This window comes from Hippoglossus stenolepis, chromosome 21, assembly GCF_022539355.2.
Source record: "Hippoglossus stenolepis isolate QCI-W04-F060 chromosome 21, HSTE1.2, whole genome shotgun sequence".
Taxonomy (NCBI): domain Eukaryota; kingdom Metazoa; phylum Chordata; class Actinopteri; order Pleuronectiformes; family Pleuronectidae; genus Hippoglossus; species Hippoglossus stenolepis.
The window spans coordinates 5,604,407-5,626,446 of NC_061503.1; the positions used below are offsets into that span (position 1 = coordinate 5,604,407).

At 43.2% G+C, this 22,040-nt stretch overlaps 1 protein-coding gene across 1 annotated transcript; it reads right to left on the bottom strand.

Annotated features, from left to right (window-relative positions):
- usp22 (ubiquitin specific peptidase 22) lies at positions 1–22,028 on the bottom strand. The gene is made up of 13 exons (XM_035145500.2): positions 21,327–22,028; positions 15,365–15,497; positions 11,765–11,878; positions 10,978–11,079; positions 9,085–9,251; positions 8,850–8,997; positions 7,582–7,684; positions 5,887–6,045; positions 3,757–3,883; positions 3,330–3,421; positions 3,033–3,095; positions 2,442–2,591; positions 1–1,779 (listed from the first exon to the last, which is right to left on the bottom strand). Exons 1-13 carry the CDS (start codon positions 21,444–21,446, stop codon positions 1,737–1,739), a joined length of 1,521 nt encoding a protein of 506 aa, XP_035001391.1. The 5' UTR covers positions 21,447–22,028; the 3' UTR covers positions 1–1,736.
- Between the last annotated feature and the right edge of the window lie 12 nt (positions 22,029–22,040).

Consider the following 22,040-nt stretch of genomic DNA (forward strand, 5'->3'; position numbering starts at 1 on the left):
TACAGATATAGATATTTCTTTATTTGAGTGTCTTTCAATCACTGTGTCCAGTTCTTGCAGCAGTTACATGTGTGTGCGAGGAATGACTGATCAGGTCGATCGCTTTCTTTTTCCTATCACGACCCCCTGTGGCTGGATCCAGCGATATTAAGGAACTAATTGACTTGAGGTTTCACCATTTGTCTCTTACATACAAACTGTACATAGATACTTTTACATACATCATCAACATGTGGAAAAAAATCCTATCAAACTGTGATACCCAGCTCAGACGGCATGCTGAATGCAAGTACTGATTCAGTACACGGACATACGGTACATACGCACGCGTACAACACACGTGCATACAAACAGGAACACATACGCACTGGGTTTTTTTTCTTCTTCTTCCTCTTTATACGCAGTAATATTTTATACAAACACATACACCGAGCTCACCCCTTCCTCGGGCACATACACGTGCACACACACACAAACACGCACACACGCATATATACAAACACACCGAATTAGAGCGACATGCGGCCGACGGTTAATACTGCAAGATCGAGCTTCTGACCCTTTATACACACCCAAAAAAAAACAAAACACCTTCCTCGTTCAACTTTCTGTTTTTTTTTTACCGTTTACCTGAAACGGCATCTTGAAGACAGACATTGAACGCATCTTTATCGTGGAGATGTTGCACAAAATTTGAACCCAAAAGCTATATTAGACAAATCAAGCAGAAAGAAAGCGGCTGTAGCAGCATTTTCATGAAAATGATCTGCACTATGTTGCTTTTGTGTGAGAAAAACAAAACACATTTGACAGCACAATGCAACACACACGAACAATGTGAGAGTTTAGGGAGAGAATGCAAAACCGTAAACGAAACTATGTATAAAAATATATTATTCACTGTGTTATCCATTTCCCCTGTGACTGTTGGAAGCAGCAAGGCAGAACATAACAGATCCTTTAAATTCATGTCCTTGTTTCACAGAACATTTCCTAGACAACTACAAAGTCATGAGTAATGAACAGAATCTGTACAATTTTTTGTAACAATTTGTCAAGCGATGCCCCTGCACCCCCCTCTTTGCATTTGGAACAAAAATGCATAATAAAACTTCCTTCTTTGAAATATTTGGTCATTTGGAGGAGTGTGTGTAGGTGAGTGCTTTAGAAAAGTGTTTGTCTAACACACCCAAGAAATTAAATTAAATCACTTCCTTAGCTAAAGCAGAGCCCGACGCTCTGTTTCTTGTTATATATGCAGCTGTGCGAGCATGAAGCCGGACCTTGGTGAAGAACAGCATTTGTGATCATGTAAACCTTCCCCAGATAGAATAAGGTTGAAAAGAACCTTTTTGCCCTTTCGTCTGTTTTCTGAAAATGGGCCGACAGATCTTGTAGTGAATTCCTTCTCATCGTTTCCTTCTTCGTCTCCTGAAGTCTGGTGAAAAATGTTTGCAGGTACGCAAAGATCCCTTCAGCGCATTTTGTTTGGTTCCTTGCATCTTGGTTCTATCCCCGCACATCAAATGGCTCAGTCTTAAATGTCGTACAGAGGAACATGACTCGTATGTCCTACGCGTGGTTCCGTGATAGAGTGAGAGGTGCGACTCAGAATGATTCAGGTAGGCTTGTGTTTCTGTTTACTTTGCCTCTCTGGTCACTGTGTTACCTGTTCCCATGCAACTCCTCTTGCGTCAACCCTCAGTTCCTCCTGCCGGCTGTGCTGATGCAGGGGACTATTCATACTCCAGGAACTGTTTGTGGTAAAACAAGAGGTACCTACGGAGATAGAAGCAGCAAAGCATCAGTTTGCAACAACACTGAGGCCCGTGGTAAACTGGCTGTTTAACCACACGCGCGTGTAGGCAACCGGCTGCGTCGTGAACGCTACGATCCACGGACTTGTACTACGCGTTACTGCAGGATTCCAATAGAGGGCACAACTCTGAACTCGGACTGGTGATTGTAGAGTGCTCCTCTCTATAATGTTTGACTCAGACCGGTCTTTCTTGAAACATAAACAAAGATTGCGACACTTGAGGAGATCAACATTTGGCTCATGTTGAGATCAACACAGAAAAAGCGACAATCGCACATTTGCAGGTGGTGTGTCAGACGTCCCTAAATCAGACATGTTTTGAAAACAGCAAGTTAACTTGTCTAGTTCTGCCAATGCGGCTCCGTCCATTCGGTCGCTGATGACCTGCCCACTGACACTGAAGCAGTTGAACATACATCAGAATTCGCTAATATGACAGATACCATCTTTGAGAAATTTGGTTAAAGAGTACATGGAAGAGTAGGGGTTTATGACCTATACTGCAGCCAGCCACAAGGGGGCGATCAAGTTTACTTTGCTTCACTTTTATGGAGCAGCCATGTTGTCCATCTTTACATAGAGTCTATGTTTCAGAGCATGAGGCGGCATCGTCAATGCTCACCCTTCACTGTCCAGCACATCCTTGATGCTGGCCTTGGTGATGATGGCGTCGTCACATTTGAACCACTGGTCCTTGTGCTGCCGGATGAAGGTGGTGTAATGGCCACTCTCTAGTGTCCCCTGGTGGTTAACCACAGCAAACAGACTATACCTAACACGGATAGAAAAAGAGAAAGAGTTCATGAAACAGAAGATATACCTTCTTTTACAAAACAGACTGTGAAGATTTACATCAGCATTTGATCCACTAGAGAACAACTAGTTTGTATATTCTCTCCAGTGAAATACATAAAATGATGTCACAGAGCAGGTATTTGAAATTATATTAAGGTTGAGATCAGGTTCGGTAATTTCGGCTCCTGGATTTTCTACGCGCTTCGCTATAATCAGAGAAAACCTCAGGCACAGGTCGGGGTTCGGACACAACAAACAGAACAGCTGTCGGGTTCAGGTCGGACTTTACACATTTTCTCTTGGCTCAGACAGAAAATTGTGGCCCGAGTCGCACTCTGAATACACAGGTGGGCACTAAGGCAGGATGAAGCAGCCTGGGAATGCAAAGGAGACATGTTTGTTGAGATGTTCGTCTTACTTGTTGTCGTTGTTGAAGGGGTCCATGGTCTGTTGGTACTGCCCATTCATCCTGCTCTCTTTACTGAATCACACACAACACAAGCAACACGTGAGAGTCACAGAGGTAGACCTTTTCAAACTTGACAATATGGCGCATGCCTGAATAACTGAAACGTTATTATTTGTTATTACTTCTTCAACACAGGTCTCTCTTCCATTCATCTAAGATTTGTTTTTAAGTTTATAAACAACATACTTGATTTTCTTTTTCAGTTTTAATTTGAGAGCTTCCAATCTTCATTTGGACTGTGCTCACCTGGAGGCCATGAAGGGCGTCATGTCCAGCTCCAGTGGGAAGGAGACGTACGTTGTGATCTTCCGCCGTAGTTTGGCTGAATGCTCAAACCTCTGAAAACCACACATGCAAGTGTTACAGTTCTGCTGATAACCAACCAATCTCTCACACACACAGGATTGCGCTGCTATTCTCATAAGGTATTTGCATTGGCTTCCATTCATTGTGTACAGCCTAACCAAAACCTTATTTCTAACCTTAACCAGGACCTTAGAAATAAAATTTTGCCTCATTAGGACCTAATGAGGTAACAAAAATGAGTACACACACACACACACACACACACACACACACACACACACACACACACACACACACACACACACACACACACACACACACACACACACACACACACACACACACACACACACACACACACACTTACTTTGAGGTGAAAGCAGGCCACAATAGGCAGCTTCTTCATGGTCAGCTGCTTAGTGGATTCCTGGTAACTATGGCAACCACTGCACTTGATCTTAGCGCTGCTGCCCAGGTGCTCTGGTCTGGTGAACCTAGAGGAGAGGGGACAGGATTTAGTGCACGTGTATGTGTGCATATGCGAGTGTATGTGTGTTTTTAGAGATGCTGCTGCAGCCACCCGGTGTCTCTGCTCCAGTGAATTGGGGATGAACAGGAATTAGTTTCAGGGAAGCGTATCTGTACACGTTGCTCACTGCTCTCTGAGGGTTTAGTGTGATGACTGAGGGAAGTGATTTCAGATTGGTGTTGTCTCTGAGATTGTGTCTGTTTTGAATAGGAAATAAAATGCTCTGACGGTTAATGCCATGATGGAGCTAGAACAGTGAATTTGATACACACAAGAAATAATCCATGATTTGAAATATGGTGATAGCATAGTAAATACAGCACAATATCTGACATAGTATGTGATGTAAGACCAGAGCAGATGCAGCAGCGCACGCCATGAAGGGGTGGAGTCTGGAGGCTGGAGAATGAAAATACTTGGGGTTTATTTGTACATGACTGAAGGCAGGATGCTCAGGCGAACTACCAGCTGTACAGGCGGGACATGGTAGTGTGGGTAAAATGAATTGACTGTGCCTGTCTGTCATTCTTATACCCGACCTGTCCAAACAGGGCAGGCATCCTTCTGATATTTTAGGTGTTTTTTGCAAAACAGACAGCGAAAACACAAAATTACATGACAATGCTGGTGCGTGTTACACCACTCAGACTGCAACAGTATGGTGTAGAAAACAGCGCACTTTAATGACTTTGTGGCAGGACTGGCAAAGCATAAAGGTTGTCGATGCAGCAGCGGGCACAGACCACAGCTTTTTCTCACTCTACAAAGTGAAACACCTGCCTATCACTGTCACAGACAGTCGTAGCCTGCCCCCTACTGCGAGTGAAACATGCATACCTGCACAAAAGAGTTAAATGTCAAAGTGCATTACTGAATGAGATATTAAACTAAGATGACTTAAGTCATATTACACCAAGGGAGAAATCTGCTGGAACAATAACTTCCCTTCCTAAAGCACAACTTAAGTCTTTCTTAATCCTCCAACAAAAAGAAAACGGCACATGTGAAGGACATTTTTAGTAAAAAAATGTTTTAACCTCATTCTCAATTTCTCAGAGCTCACACATCGAACAGTCTGTATTCCTCTAAAGTGGAATTAAACCTGGTAATGTTCCTAAACGTTACTGTGCACATACAGATCTTTGTCTCGAGTTTAAATGATATGTCACATAAGTTTCTACATTATACCCATTATTTATAGCCATTTTCAGACATGGCCATCGGTGACTGTCCAGATAATTGGGTCAGGACTTTCTCTGGAGTTTGCCTTTCACACATGCACAACACAGCAGGAGATTCTCCACTCAGAGGTGTTCACAACAACACAAATCTCCAAAGCGTTGTGGTGAGGGATGCTGCAACATATAGAGGCAGAATGTAAGAGGCCAAGAGCAAATGTTTTTGTTAGCTCTTATCACAAAAAACACATATCTCCACTAGTGGCCAAAAGTAAAGTAAATTAGTGAACTCCCAAAAAGGGTTGAATGGCTCTATGATGGTACAGTTTTTATGTTCACAGACCCTGAACACCAGAGGCACAGGCAGCCAAAGGACATTGATTATGTATGTATAATCCCATATTACCACATTGTTTACCCTTGTTCAGCACCGATCCCAGTGCTCTACCTGCTGACTGAGCTAGAACACTAAAAACAATAAATACATATCTTCGAAAAATATATCTAAGAAAACTGCATTTAAGATCATAATATAGATGTAGTTCAGGGTGTTACAAGTTTGCAAGCTTGCATTCAATTTTTTGCCTTGTACTTTATTTATTGCAGCCACAGAACAGACATTAGTTCAAAAACTAGAATGTTTAAATGTATTTTTTATAGATTCTCATCCCACCTCAGCAACCTTTTCCCAGCCGAGGTCGGCGTTTGTGTTCTTGAAACCCACGCTGTCCCGCGTATGTGACTACATGCTGAATATTCCATGACGATGTTTGTTCGCTGGGTCAGTTACCTGCGGAGACAGTCTGTGAGCGTTGTGGCTCCGGTGGTGTGACTCTCTCCGTTGAGGGCCGATCCGTCTCCTCCGGGGCTGAGGGGCCAGAACGGCGTGGAGGATCCCGGCAGGTCCAGGCTGATGTCCCAGAACGGGTCTATGGTTGTTGAAACACCACTAAGAAGAGGAGGACAGAGAGACAGAGAAGATGATGAGCGTGTGAGAGAGAAGGAAAATGCTGTACAGTACATCTCTAATATAGATTTAAGGAGTTTCTGTGTATCATGTGTTACCCATTTGATAGGAGACTCACACACACTGTGATTTGTAGTTTTCCTTTATTATGTCAGGCATTTAAATTAGACGGAGACAAAAGAAGGGGGCAGAAAATTCATTCTGGCATCAATTTAGCTGCTGGCTTAGACCCTTGCACTGCTTATGTTGCCAGCTTAGCTTGTTCATCTGGGCTGTGAAGATTACTCTGCCGTTGAACGCCATTCAGGGGTGCACTCTGCAGCTGAGCACCGCCAGTTGACGATTCACAACAAAGGATACCAGCTGATAGCGTTTTTGACCTGAGAAAACCTTGGAGGAGACCATCTTTTTTGCAGGGTTGCAACGGATTGGAGCAGGGGTGGGGTTCAGCCCACAGCACTGACACATGAAGGCGGATACATGGCCTGGAGCTTAAAACGCAGCACCTTCTTGAGGTGAGGTGTTAACCACTGAGCCGCTAGTGTCCAGAAAAGATGTAAATTGTTCAAAATCAGCAGGGGGTGCTGTTAGGACACCTAACTTCCCTTATTTATGATGTGACATCATTGGAAATCCAGCTCAAGTCAAGAAATGTAACAGCCACCTCACTAATGGTTTTCACTATAAAGCAAAAATGGCAATTATCACAGTCTGAGTTTACTGATGTACTTGTGTGTGTGTTGGGAATCAGTATCCGAACTTTCAAAAGGTCATACAATTTGTAAAAGACCAACTTGATGGTTGTATACGCCATAAAACTTAAGTTCTTATAATGAGAATCAGAGTAATTTGCTTCCTATTAAGATAATTATTTTGTACCAAATAAAAGCTCCCCCCTCCGCGACCCTTACAGGATAAGCAGTGTTGATGATGGATGGACAGACCTTTAGATTGTATTGGCACCACATCTGGAGGTTCTGCATCTGGAGGGGCAGTCCAAGTACTAACAGCCTAACCACCTGCTTTTGGTAAAGCATAAGAAGTATACATGCAACATTGCAGCTGCAAATTTTTCCAGAGGATTTATATTTTCTTAGTAAACATGGCTCCCTGAGGGTGTGCATGAAAAAATGCGTCTCAAATCATGAAGCTCCAATGGTCCCTCTGGCCACCAGGTGGAACTAGAGATTAGCTTTACAGACTGTAAGCCATTAAAGGGTCTTCTTGTTGCTGCAGTGCACTGCATATGTATGTGTGTGTGTGTGTGTGTGTGTGTGTGTGTGTGTGATGGTGCAATGTGTGAACGGTGGCGTAGAGGCAGGAGGGTCACCTCAAAGAGAGAGATTAGAGCGTTCTGACAGCGAGGAGCAATTGAAGAGTGTCATTTTTTAACTGCTGTTTGATCGAGACAGGATCAATGTAGCAGCAGCACTTAAGACAACACATCCTCTCTATTACTCTTCACATTTTTCATATTGTCTCCTGAGAGCACACACACGCAGACACACAAACACTTACTGGCAGACTTGACAGGTGACGTCAGACTGCAGGCCCCCTGTGAAGATTTGGTCGATGATGCAGTTACAGTGATTTGGGTTGTTGGCTTTCTTTCCGTTATCATCTGCGCACACACACGCACACAAACACACACAGTCACTAAAAGCAGTGTTGTGTGACTTCACAGTTTCCCTCTCTGCTTATAAACTGCAGAGAGGCACAGAGATCTAAGAGAGTCAGTGTCGCTTCATCTCTCCCTCTCTCATCCTCTCTTCTCCACTCCAGCTCTCCTCCTCTCCATCCTCCCTGTTTCCCCCTCACTCCTTTCACATCTTCTCGTCTAAAGATCTTTGCACACCAAGTCCATATTTTTCTTCCGGAATTGTGTAAAGTTAAAAAAATTTAAGCAACCTCACATTTTGTAAATCAAGTTCACACACCGACTACGAAACTCTTACTTTGTCATTAAACCTCATTAATGTTTTCAGAACAGGTTCAAAGGCATTGTAGAGAGTTTTTTTGAGCTGTTCGGGATCCATTTGATCATTTGACTTGGTGAGCGAAGACCCTAAGTCTTGTTCTTTTCCAGCTGCGTTTACACTATAAATGGTAAATCAAACTGTCTGTGGCTACATCCATTCTCTGTTTTCACTTGAAAAGAGGATTTTCAAACCAAAACTTAAAACTCTGTCTCTCACACACAGGATTGCGCTGTTTTTGGCTCCGTATCAGTTTTAATCCCCGTCCATATTAAGACATCTGAAATCACAGATCATGTGACCACTCACGTACGTAAACAGGAAGCATTTGGTTGTAAGCTGCAGAATTGTCGCAGATTGCTTGAATAATAGCTTGTCTCTTACGAATGTTAACCATTAAATGCAGAATTTAACGGCACAACAGGGTCAGCATCGCTGGTAATTGATTATCAATGTTCTACACTGGTAGCCGAGGCTAATGCCGGTTGTTTTTTTCTGGAAGGGGGGTCACGTGATAGGAGCCTGAACAATCTGCGAAGGCTACGTCATGACAGTAACGGCCCAATCAGCAAGTGGTTGCAAGTGTCTACATCATAGTTTCCAAACATCTCAGTTTCTGCTTGTCCTAAAAAGCAACGTCAGAGTTTTTAAACTATAACCGTGCCAGCAGGGTTTCCAAACTTCTCTGCTTTAGTGGCTCAAAAACTCTGGAGTAGTGTGGACGTCAGGCTTATCTGAAGCAGAGTTGATGCGTTTTCAAACAAAAATGCAGTAGTGTGGATGTGGCCTGTGTGTGTCTGTCCATTTGACCTTTGCAGTGTCGGTGCAGGACGTCCAGCGCCGCAATGAGGAACTCGTGGGCATCTTGCTGCTCGTAACCAGCCAGGTGACGGGCGTGAGTCCACACCAGGTGGAGGAGGCGGAACGGGATGTGAGGAGAGCGATGGCCTGAGTAGAACTACAGAGGACATGTGGGTGTCTACCACATCTCTTATCTCTTTGCTTTTATTTGAAAACATACAAACAAAATAAATGAAAAAGGTACCTCCTGGAAGAGTTGTGACATCTCACACACCAAGCAGGAGTTGCTCTGCATCTCGCATTTGTGTCGGTCAGACAGGAAGAAGTCACGCAATAGCGGAGTGTGCGTCAGCGCCTGGACAATGCAGTTCATGAAGCATGTGTTGCCCAGGTTTATCAGACCGCGGAGGCCTGAGAATGGAGCGGAGGAGAAAAAATTTGATAAATAGTTAAATAAGAAGTGGGCAACAAAGAATAGATGAATAGAAAGAATGGGGTGACGAGACAGGGAGGAATAAAGAAACAGGGACAGAGAGAAACTGCTCAAAAACAGCCAGATAATTTTTCTTTGGCTGTTGCAGTGGAGAAAGTAGGCTGCAGTGCTGCCAACGTGAGACACACACACACACACACTATGTTGTCCCTGGGGCAATGTTGAACTGCATGCAGGGAAACCCTTTTCAGATTACAGCAGACTAAACAACACGTACACACAGGGGAGGTGGAAGAAAAGAAGGACAGCGCAGGAGGGAGAGGAAGGATGGAAGGAGTGATAGATAGATGGAGGTAGGTAGTGTCTTCACAGATGAGATGAGCACCCTGGCCTGGGATTTCCCCACACCTAAGGGATGTTAATGGTGCTCGATCAGATCACTGCAGGCTGCTACAAGGTGTTAAACGTATGTCAGCGCTTCTCTCTCCCACACACTGCCTCCTTTCAAGATTCCCTGCTGCTACAAACATGTACTACTGTTTTTCTCGAAACACAATAACAAACACCGCTCACTGTCCATCCATTACCTCGGGCTGTACATATCTAATCTATAATTCAACATGACGATGATATTTTTGGCTTCTTGTGTTTGGAAATGAGATGGACAAAATATTAGAACTACCTTTCAATGCAGTCCAGTACATCACCCACTACCATTTTGAATAAAATCAGAGTAGATTATCTCTGGCAGTGTCAACAAAAACTGAATATCACATCCCTCCATTGTCTTCCACTTAGCCGGGTAAATAGGACATCCCATAGGGATCCCTCTCCCTAGCCATGCTTTTCCAGCTCTTCCTGGGGGATGCCAGGGTGTTCCCATGCCAGATGGGATATGCAATCCCTCCAGTGACTTCAGCATCTACACCGTGGTGTCCTCCTATCTGGGCATGCGTGGTAAACCTCTCACGGAAGGTGCACAAGAGGCATCTTGGCTACATACCTGAACCACCTCGATTTTCACCTTCCAACGTGAAGGGGCAGCAGTTCTACTCCAAGCTCCCTCCGGGTGTCTGAACGCCTCACCCTATCTCTAAGGCTGAGCCCAGCCACCCGACAAAGAACATTTCTGCCGCTTGTATTCATGACCTCGTTCCTACATGTGTAAAATTTGAAAAAGTAGGAGTCATGGCAGAGCTGCTGAGTTGGATTGGTTCTGACTGTGAGGTGTACGTAATAAAGTGGCCAGTGAGTGTATAATAGTTCAGTAAGTCTACAGCAGAGGGAGAATGAGGAGGAGGTGAGCTCCAAACACAGTACCTGCAGCAATAATGTTTTCAACGTGTATGGCTCCTCTTTTTCATCGTCAGGTAATTGTATTCTTTTTGTTTGTTTCAGTTTTTTGTCCTTTGCAATAACACACCAACTTGCTCATTGCAAGGACATCATTTTGCTGTATTCTCACATTCTCCAGAGTATTTACTAGGGGGACCTCATAGAATGTCCAGAGTTTCTTCTGAGACGACTTTGTGTGCTCACATATAACCCCTCCGGAAAATTTCAGGGGATTATCTGGAGTTCAGTGCAAGTCTGAGAGCGGCCCAAATTGACAAATAGCAACTAAAAACTAGATAAGCTTTGTGTGTATGTGTGAGTGAGTGAGGGAGGGAGAGGATGAGTCACAGAAGGCGAGAAAGAAAGTACCAATAGTACAGTTGGAGGTGATTCTCCTCCTCTTGGGGTTGTGGCGGAGCAGCTCCAGCTCCCTCTTGGTGGGCTCCCACGTTGAGTACTTCTCCCCTATGCCTGAAAAGAAAGACACGTTTGCATCATGCAATGTTTGAGCTTTGGGAAGGCAAGTTTATTTGTACACAACCATTTAACAGCCAAACAATTTAATCTGCTGAAACTATACAAGGTGAGAAAGAAATGTTATAACAGTCTCTAAAAAGTAGACTTAAAAACAACTACAGTGCTGTACAAACATATTTGATTCCATATGAAAGTTGTGTTGGACTCAAATTTTTTGGTCATGCAAAGAAGTGGATGATAACCTTCAATGCAACTATATTCTCATGGTTACAGATGTCTTATTAAATGGCTTCAGAGAAATGTGGCATTTACACAGTATTTCACCGACATCTGCCTTAGAGCTTCCACCATGTTCTTTGTCTCGTGTGACCAGATCCTGTTGCGAGAGACTAACTTCACATAGCTACACGTTCTTGGTCTCAGTGATTTAATGTATAAAAGACTACTATTGCTTTTCTGTGGCTCAAAACACATTTCATTCTCTTTTATCCTTGTTTAATTGCAGGAAACATCTGTTCAGTTCAGTGTGTTGAGTGCTGAGCGACTGTGTGGGACCAGTTAAGTGATATCTTTATCTCTAAATACTGTATGTGCATCTTATAGCAAAGAATTTTTAACACTTTAAATATCTCTTGTCGTGGCACATGAGCACGGCTCAGGGTGTTTGATACCGTCATACCTTGCATTTTCCATGCTTTCCTTTGCTCCTCTTTGGCAATCTGTTCCATGTCTTTGTCATAAATGTAGTCTTGGCACATAAAGCAGTAAATTCCTCCATACAGCAGGTCAATAGCTGGAAGGACAGAGAATGAGAGGGAGAACAGAATGCTGTTTAATTTAAATGCAGGGACACAGTTTTATTTGATTGTCTCTGGGTAATAATGGGGCTGTGCGCAGCTACAAGCCGTGTGAACTGCTTCATCTCTTTTTATTCAGACCACGTTGCCATGGTTCTGCGATGCCAGGTAGCAGGGGCTTATCTGCCGACTTATCCCCAATCTGTTAACACAGTGGACGACAGCGAGACACAGCGAGGGATGGAGAGAGCATCAGGGAAGTCAAAAGGTGAGGTGGAGGAGGGAGCTGCAATCTCTCACTGTCATAAACTCTCTTAAATGTTCACCAAAAACGGTCCCTTCCACTCCTTCCCTCATTTCACCTGCTCTGTGCCCTGCAGCTACCTGTTTGCTGTTGCCATGACAACCTGCCTGCAGGCCTCTCCTGGCATCCACTGCAGCTATGGGTGGGAAAAAGGAGGGGTGATAGGATGGAGGAAAGTAAGGGGGTAGGGAATTAAGCTACAGTACTGGATCTGCAGAAATGGCAAGAAAAGTAATGGTACAAGTAGAATTAGATGAAATCCTGCTACAATTCTGAATATCGAAAGGGTCATCAGGTAACCATGGGAACAAGAGGAGGGTAAAAGAAGAGAAATGGTGGACAGAGACGGAGAGATTATCCCAGTACGAGGCTGCAAACAGAATACAAGTAATACGGAGTGAAAATGAATTCAAATGCATGAAAAGGTTTGAAGAGATGGAACGGCAAAAATATGGAGGAGAAGGAGGAGGAGGAGGAGAAGAGGAGGGGCCGGAGTTTAATGGAGGCCAATTTCACAGGGTTTGTTGAAGACGACTTAATTACCTCCTCACCAGTCTTCTGAGAGCTGTTCCTTATTTAATGTTATAATTTCTCTTTGCAACATATAAATCAGCAGCTAACCTAATTAAAGTCACAATTACAATCCGTGGAAAACACACACACACCAGAGGGGGTCTTCCTGAGCTGAGCGATAATGCAGAGTAAAAGGAGCCTTCGTGAAAACAAATCAGCAGGTTCCCAACATCTGCCAAACCCAGCTTTTGTCATGGACAATCCTGAGTGGCTCTGCTGCAGCACAGTTCTCCTCCAGACACTGCAGTCTGATGCACTTCACTCAAACAACCTGATTCTATTATGTGGAGAATGTAAAATAAAGCTATTTTTGAGTCCTTTGAATGAAAATTCAGTTGGGCATTTTCATTAGAGCCCTGGCATTAAATTGGTTGGGCTTTAAAAATTATGTGAATCAGATGCTTTACATTCACCAGATCTCAACCCAATCAAAGATTTTGGGCACCATCATCAAAACACCATCGCTTAAAGGTAGGGCTGGTAATTTGTGTCTGAAACACTTTTTCTCATTAATTCAAATCCTCTTCACGTCCTGAAAGCCATAAATAAATAAAGTCGTCTGAGAAAAAAGGAAAAATGTGTTGTCTGTGGCCCTCGCAGGACTGTTAAAAACACGACCAATTTCATTTGGACCAAATCGAATGATTGGCTGGCGTAGAGAGTATATGGCAAAGACCACAGAAAATGTTTTCGAAGCTCATCATAGACGGTTTTCCTTTTATTTCACAACAAAATCACAGAAAGAAACATGCCATTTCCAGCAGTTGCTTTTAATGAGTGACTTCAGGTAATAGTCAGCAATTTCCTCTGCGATATTTCAGTGTTCTTTTGAGCAATGTTTTGATTATTACATCCTGTGTGTCCCTGTGGGAGTAGCAGGGATGGGGTAGAACAGCCAACTCTTCTTGGTGTTCTGCAAACACCCACGTCTTTGTTTGAATCTGGATCCATCCAGACTGTGTCTCTGATGCAAATATTTAATACGTAGAGTTCAAATATGACTTTGCCATTTCTCACTGTGAACACGCAGCAAACAAAGCAACCTCTGTGTGAGCTGTGGTAAAAACGTTAGTGCGTCTCTGAAAAACAGATTTTCACTGAACTAACTTTTGTGTAATGTTTTATACACAGTTTTAGAGTAATAATCCTACAATCCCAAAATAAGACACAGACCACTCGTTTTTTTCCACTTCATAAATCACATGCACAACACCTAATATTTGGAAGGATTTTGGAGGAGCCTGGTTATAATAATAATTTTCATTTATATAGCACTTTTAAAAAACTGAGTTTAAAAAATGCCTTGTAAACAAGGGAGGTCAACCCAGTAAAGTAGATTTTACTATGCGTGAATGTCCTTAATTTTAATGTGCCATCACAACAGTCCTCAGTATTCATTAGTAAGTTCACCAATGCATATACTGCCTCGCATGGGTTACACGAGGCCAACCCACAGGTGACGTTCAAATACCTTTCTGTCTGTGCTGCAATGACGTTGCACCAGGTTGCATAATAGCATTCTCTGTCACTTCAGATTGTTTCTAAATGATTCAACATATGTCTTTTCCCCCTATCTTTATTCAAAATGGTGGTCTTTCAGTTAAGATTTTGTAATGCTCTTAATCAAAAACCCTGCGCTTGCACTTATACCCAGCTTGTGCTTAGCTTGCCTGTATTCCAGCTTCAGCTCCTCTCCTTGCACTCATGCTGCCTCTGTGTCACACATCAGGTGGGTTAATGTCCAATATAAAACTAACTTTGAATTGATATGAAATGTGGACACACAAAGGCAACACTGGTGTTTATGAACTGTCACTGTTTCATGCAGTCGCACAAGGCTACATCTTCCTTAGCCACTCAACTGTATAATTAGCCCCTTTAGCAGCCTCTGTTTTGAGAGAAGCAGCATTACTGACGGCAGAGTGTGCAGAGGTGTGTGTGATGTTTGTACTGTCAGTGTGTCTGCTCAGGAGGCAAGTACCAACTCATTTAAGCAATTGGGGCTAATTGCAGGTGTGGATGGGCCGTTGTGCACCCATGTGCACAACAGAATCCCCAATACACACCTGCTTCAATGGCATATGCGGACAATGAATATATGGGTAGTGAGAATGGGTGCTGTGGAAGAATAAAAAATTCATTCGGGTCAAAATTCTGTGGCTGGTTCAGATGCGTCTTATTCACTGCAATACAACACTATACTGCCTCCTACTTAACAGTTTGGAGAGACTTTTATACCATCACATCGAGGTTAATGCAACTTAGTACTGTAATTAGCCTCTCCACTTCCTATCAGTAACATTTGGTTAGTCTCTTGGCCCCCGCTGCTAACCTGATGTCTGTATGTATCAGAGGGGGGGTTCTGGTAAATTTAATACACATGTAGGCAAGAAAGTCTTCTCGCAGGTCAGCTTCCAGGGAAAGTTGATTTGGTGTTTTAAACAGGCACCTGATAATGAATGTAGGAACAGTTTGTCACAGTGTCATGTAGAGGAAAAGGGAATTGGATTTGGGGCATTAAGAAAATAACAAGAAGAGACATTTAGTCAAAAAACAATTCTACAGTGCGTATTTTAATGTGTTTGCTTGGGTGTGTGTGTCATACCTAGGTTATGCCTTTTGCTCTTGGCATGCTCGTGGATGTGTTTTTTGGCAAAGCAGGCGAAGAAGACGCAGTAGAGGCAGGAGTGGAGTCTGTTCAGGTGGGCGCCGCACATGTGGCAGATACATGACTTGGCCTGGATGGTGGGGTCAGAGGAAAGGAGACCGACAAAGAGAAAGAAGCATTGGTTATCACAACTGTTGCACTTACAGACACATTAGCAACATTAGTATCTCTGGTTTCATCTGGCTGACAATAACCGACCACAAACAAAAATCAACTGATGCAAGTTTAGAGAGTCAGTATCATTCGTTCTTCCATTTAATGGCTATCCAACTACAGGAAGGACATGTACGTACATCACATTCGTGTGACAGCCTCTGACATTTCTGAAGGTTGTGCTGGTAACATTATTATTTTATTTTTTAATTGCTTCAATTACGGTACATCAGAAGCTACTTTTCCTCCATTATGTGATATGTAAGCATTTGCTGGACCAAACCAGCCATGACACAATTTTTTTACTTCCACTAATATGTAAATTATAATTTTTTCTTTTTCTTCAGCCTCTGATGCTTTAAACAGAATCTCAATAAGCAACTAGTAATCAATCTAATGGGGACAATTTTGTAAGTATGAGAAAGAGTGGTGTATTTGGCTGTAAGTGAATGAACAGAGGTCTAGAAACCTAAGAATATTCAAGTTTATGTGGCAATTTGTCTCGCACTTGGCTCTTCCTATTTATTTATTTTTTACTGTAATGGCTGGAGAACCCATGGCAATCCTGATTTATGTAGTGTATGGATATTAATGAATCACAAACATTCTGTTTGATAGTCGTGTTGGAAAGATGAGGGGGGTGGGTAGCTGTGGATGGAGAGTATAGAAGGAAACAGTTCAAAAGCATGCAGATGAGAAGCTGGCACGCCAATGAGCCAGCATGAATATGAGGAGGTGAGAATAAATGAGCAATGCCTGGGAGAAAAGTGCAGGGGTAATGAGAAAAGACAGTGGGAAGAAGAGAGAAGATGGAGGAAGGTGCGAAGACAAAAGGACACAAATCAAAGAGAAGATGATGTTTATAATGTTGATGCTAATGATGCCAATGCACAAGGTTGGTGCTGAACAAATATGTTCCACTTCAGAGTCACCTACAAAAGGAAACAAACATGTAGACTGAAATAGTTTAAAGAAAGAAAGAAAATAAGTTGCAACATGTGAGATGACTAGTCTGTGGCTAACTGAGGTGTTGTTTCACTTTGCATTGTCTTGAAGTTAACACCAGTCCACCTCTTCTGACCGAAATGCATGCAAACAGTACAAAAACCTTAACTGAACGACACGCACTGGAATTAATGACATCAAAGTCTCTTTGAAATGATGTGGATGCCACAAATTCTATTCTGCCACACTGCCTTGTGACAGTGCCAATAATGTCCCATGAAAAGGGTTTGAATGTGGAGAGCACATTAGCATGTGATGCACCACATTTATGAATGGTGGAATCAATTATTTTTATATTTGGGTAATATGCTGCTTATTTTCAGAGCAGCAAATCGACACAATTGTGAAGCTCTGACTAGCAAATATGAAAAAAAATCTTCAATATTTAACAGAATATTAAGAATTACGTGTTGATCAAGTAGTTGCTGATTCAGTCTCCATCAGTTAACATTATGACATAATTACAGTTAAGTTCTAATTTAAAAGACATTTAAAAAGTTGTAAGAAATGTGTCCAAAAAGCTGTAGCTTTATGTTTAACCACCAGATAAGAAAGTCACATCAGTTTTCTCCTCTTGGACTCAAGAGAACAAGGAAGGAAATAAACATATTTTGAAAAACGATTCCTTAAACCAGATTAATGACAACCCCCTCCTAACAGCAAACACCTGACTAACAGCCACCTTAAACCCCCTTAGGCAGAAAACCTTAAATCACACTTCTCACTACAGCATAAACATGGACGAAGATACAAAATGAAAAAAACTAAGAAACACAGATTCTTATTTCGGTCACACTCACCCATCCCTGCATAAGTGCTTATACAGCACATGAATTATGAAAAGGCATCAATATGCAACAATCTCCACACTCATTCTTAGACCTGCCAAACTAACAGTTCACATGTGTACTTCTCTAGTCCCTAAGGACGTTCATATAGGAAATCATGTCTCCCCGTCTATGAACACATATTTACAGCCTTTACTGCCATGACAGCAACAGTCTGCGTAAGGCCTAAGTATTATAATGGTCAAATTTGCAAAGTATGCACAGTAAAGGTATATATTAGGGTATAACTGTTTTAAATGCTTGTGAAGGGGTAAAGCATTATCACGATGCCGTTTTTTTTTACAAACCCCTCTTCCTCTTTGTTGTGTGCAGCGCTTTCATGCATTTCTTCATTTTCAAACAAAGCAGCATGGGCGTTCACAGGCGCTTCACTGGCAGTGAAGTGTAACCGAGGTTGAGAATCTACTTTAGGGTGGTTGGTGGCGCGGTAATGCCACATCTCTATTAAAGGATATAATTGTGCATGGATGTTAGATACTATAGCTTAAAACTCACCAGCAAATGCAAAGCAAATGCAGTGCAGCTGTAATCAGCTAAATGTTCCAACTGGATTTGGTGTGGAGCTAAACACTGAAGCGCCGAGCCTGATTCTGCTGAAAAGAAAAATAGAAACATAACAAACTAACTAAGGCTGAAACTAGCGAGTGTTTTCGTTTTTGATTTAACTTGTGTAGGTAGGGGCGGAATAGCGGTTTCGTCACTGTCACCAGTGGCTAATGGGCTCATTAGACACAAGGCAACTCTGCTCAGTGTTGACTTAACATGATGCATGCTGGTGAGAAATGTTTCTGACTTCTGCCTGTGCTGCAGAGCATCACAATGTCACATGACATTAAAACCTAGTGGGAGTAAAGTGGCTCGTTTCACGAGTCAGGCGCAGCAGCCTCTTTCCTCTGGCTGCAGCGAATGGGAAGCACCTCTGTGACGACAGAACTCTGCCCTAATTGGCTTAAGGCTTCACTGACACGCATGACGTGTGGTATGGTTTTTAATTCAGAGAACTTCAGAACCGTTATCTCCTCTGATCATTTCTCCCACAGGGAATTCAATTGGTTTGATCTCCTTCCTCTTGCAGCTCATGTATTTCAGATGAGTACCAGCACCAATAGTTTTCATTTTTAGCAGGAAAGCTTAAAAGTTTACCTCAAGAGTTTAACCAAAATAAATTCCCTTACACTTTATTTTATTTGAGACTGATTATCATTGCACTGTAGCATATACTGTATGATAGAACTAGAAGTTCTATTGTACTTACAGTTTCCGTATTAATTCTAATAGAGTGTGGAGGACTATTACAACCATTTTCTTACTCTGCTTTAATCAAGGTTCGTCAAATAGTGCAATCTGGAGCCCGGGATGCGGCCTCAGGTTGTTGTGGTGTGTTTTGCCAGCCACTCTTCATTTGGGTTAAGAATTTTTAAAAGTTATGTTAGCTTTCACTTTCTCCAAATATGCCAATTCTTTAAGTGAAAGCAATTCCCAGTTTGGCTGGTGTATTTGTGGTATGTCAGATCGAAGATGATGAGGCACTTATTTCAAAAGGTGAAAGGAAAAAAAATAAAATTATGAAAAAACAAAAGTAAATTTGAAATGAAACCATCCAACTAACAGATGTGGCTAATTGACATTATGGGGATGACAACTCTTCCCAAAACATGTTTGCCAGGTCTATACCTCATGAGGTAGAATCTTCTTTTGAGGGGAGTAACCCTTTTAATTTTGAAATACTATGATATAAAATGTAGGTAATATTCCCCTATTCTAATCTCATAATCATTTTCTCAATTCATTGTTTGGTAAAATGTCACAAAAAAAGATAAAGTGCTCATCATAATTCCAGAGACCAGAATTATATATTAATATTACTTGTTTTGTCAAACCAACAGTACAAACCTTTATGTAACCTACTATCATATGGCAAGAAAACATAAATCCTCACATTTGAGAAACTGGTAACAGAAAACACTGTTTCTTCTTTTCTGCCACCAGCTCTGGGTTTATAACCCATTTGACCTCTTTCACTAGGATTCCATTTTGTGCTGTTGTGCTGAGCAGACGGAGCAGCAGCAGTTGTCCAAAGCTGACAGCCTTAACTGGACATTTTGAAATTAATTTTGTGATGGACTGATAACTTCCAGTGCACCTGTCACCCAGATGTGATAAGACACTTCAGTGATCGACACTGCCGCCAGTGGAGCCTGTGAATTCTCAAGGTGAATGGATGCTTTGCATTCGATGTCAGAGTTGTTTGTGACCATCTATGGGGCAGATGCTAGAGATTACAGTAAGCACTGAGAAGAGAGTAAATGGTGGGAGAATTGAGTGCTTTGTGTAAAAATTATGGAGGAAACCGGCTACATTTTATGTGGAAACTATAATTTTCTCTTTTTCTCCTCCGAAGCCACATACACACACAACCAGAGTGGATGTTCTGTAGGAGCCTGGAATATCTGGTAAAACGTATGGCATCCCGACGCTAAACATGTATGATTAAGTCCAGAGACTGTCTCTATACGAATGCAGAAATTAAAAAATGCACACCATCGAGGTTAAACGGCAAAATAAAAATATCACACATGAAACTGATAGAAAACATCAGTTTCCCTCCTGCACATCGAACTCTGAAGGGAGTGTAATCTCACTCCTCAGATTATGTCTCCTCTGGCGTAAGGGTTTTCCTGTGAGAGACATGCTGCTCTCTGAATGGAAAACTGAGCCACGATCAATAAAAAATGTAGCACCACAGGGAGGTAGTACGCAGCAGGCACGAGAGAGCCCTCCTGCCAGTCTTGTCTGCTCTTCGGGGTTCAGGGTGGAGGCCCTGCAAACATTCAAACTCCACTGTAGAAACCCTTTGGACGACCAGCTCCCACTGATCCCGTGCACATGACAGGGGGACGCAGGGTCGTCCCAGAGCACACAGGGGTGCAGAGTGCATGCAGATGCAGCAGGCGTGCATCCATGTTCACATGCAAGCATGCAAATAGTGTAGATATCTACTGTGTTTTATGGATTCTATAAAATAAAAAGGTGGTTTTAATACTAAGAGCACAGACACAGTGCATCCTCATGAAAGAGAGGATGTCTAGTGGTTACACACACACATGACCAATTCATGTCTAACCTTTACCGAAGCACAATTTACATCTTACCCCCAACTTTCAACCGAGCCTCTGAAATGGCGTTTTTGCCTTTATTAGAACTGGGCTTTGGTCCCCATGAGGTCTACTGGGCCTGACAAGGATCAGTGTTTATGCTGGAAAAAGTCCTAAAGAGGCAACACAAACTGGTCAGCTCTCCCTTATTAGCAGTTTGCTTTGACTTACATTCATTGTTGACAGCCTAACCAAAACCGTGTCCCTGCCGTGGTAGTTAAACCTTGTTGATCCTGTCACGCAGTGCAAACGCACCATAAACATTGCTTGGTAACATCTATTTAGATTAGGATGTGGTGAGAAACATTCATGACTGCTTGATCCCATCTTGCTCCAGAAAACAAGAGGGGAAACGGCAGCATGGAGCAGTGGCCCCAGCGGTGAGCCAGAGGAGGAAGTGGAGCCACTGCAGCGGCAAAACAAATGCACATCACATCACGATGCGGTCCCCAGCTCCTCGGGTGGGAGCTAACGTGCGGCTGTGTGGGGTTAACTGGTGAACATGCTAACAACTCATGCACATGTCGAGGCTAAACCACACTGAACGCAGGGAGTGTTTGGCGGCGGCGGGGGGTGCAAACATCAGTAGCGTCTGTCTGGTGTTTGTTGTTTTGGAAGGGCGGGGAAGTGTCCTCTCCCTCCCTCTCTGCCCCCCCACTCACGCTCACACACACACACGAGTCCGTGTCCCCCCACCCCTCCTCCTCTAATCACTCGTTTCCGCCTGTCACTTGTTACCTTGCGTTTCCTCGTCTCCGCCGACCCGCTCCACACGAAACACTGATAAATGACCCTCAGGTTCTGCTTCCAGTTGTCCACCTTGAAGCTGCTGACATGGGGGCAGCCCGCGGGACTCATGGTAGTCACAGCATCCGGGGTCGCCGCTCCTCCGGGGGGAAACCGCTGCAGCTCAAACCCTGACCCTCGCCGCAGAGCCAGCGGTCCGAACGGGGCTGGCTCGGGCTAGCTCGCCTGCCAGGGTTCGTTATCCGCCGATAGCCGCGCTCTGGCTAACCGGACATGTCCTGGCTGGGGTGACGGAGACACTCGCAGCAGTAAACATTAAGACGAATTTAACAGTATCCCTCCGCTGGAAACCAACTTTTATATGTGCGTTTAAATCCACAGCAGCGTCGTACGAGTGTCTCTCCGCTGAATTACATATTAGCAGCCTGGCTAAAGTTGGTTAGCATTGGAATTTCAACAGTAGCTAGTGTCGTCAGGACCCACCTCATTCATAACCGCGGACCAATCAGGGTAGAGAGCTGCGCGTGATTGGCGTGTGCCAACTTTAATTTAGCGATTAAGTCCCGCCTCTGTGAAGCGTGTGCCGCGTCGTGATTGGTTGTTGTGCCCCCTGCGAACCACATCCGCCCCTGCGAGGACGCTGATTGGCTGAATTGCAAATCAGCTTCACTATCAACCCATAGTGGCTCAATGTGACGATCAGAG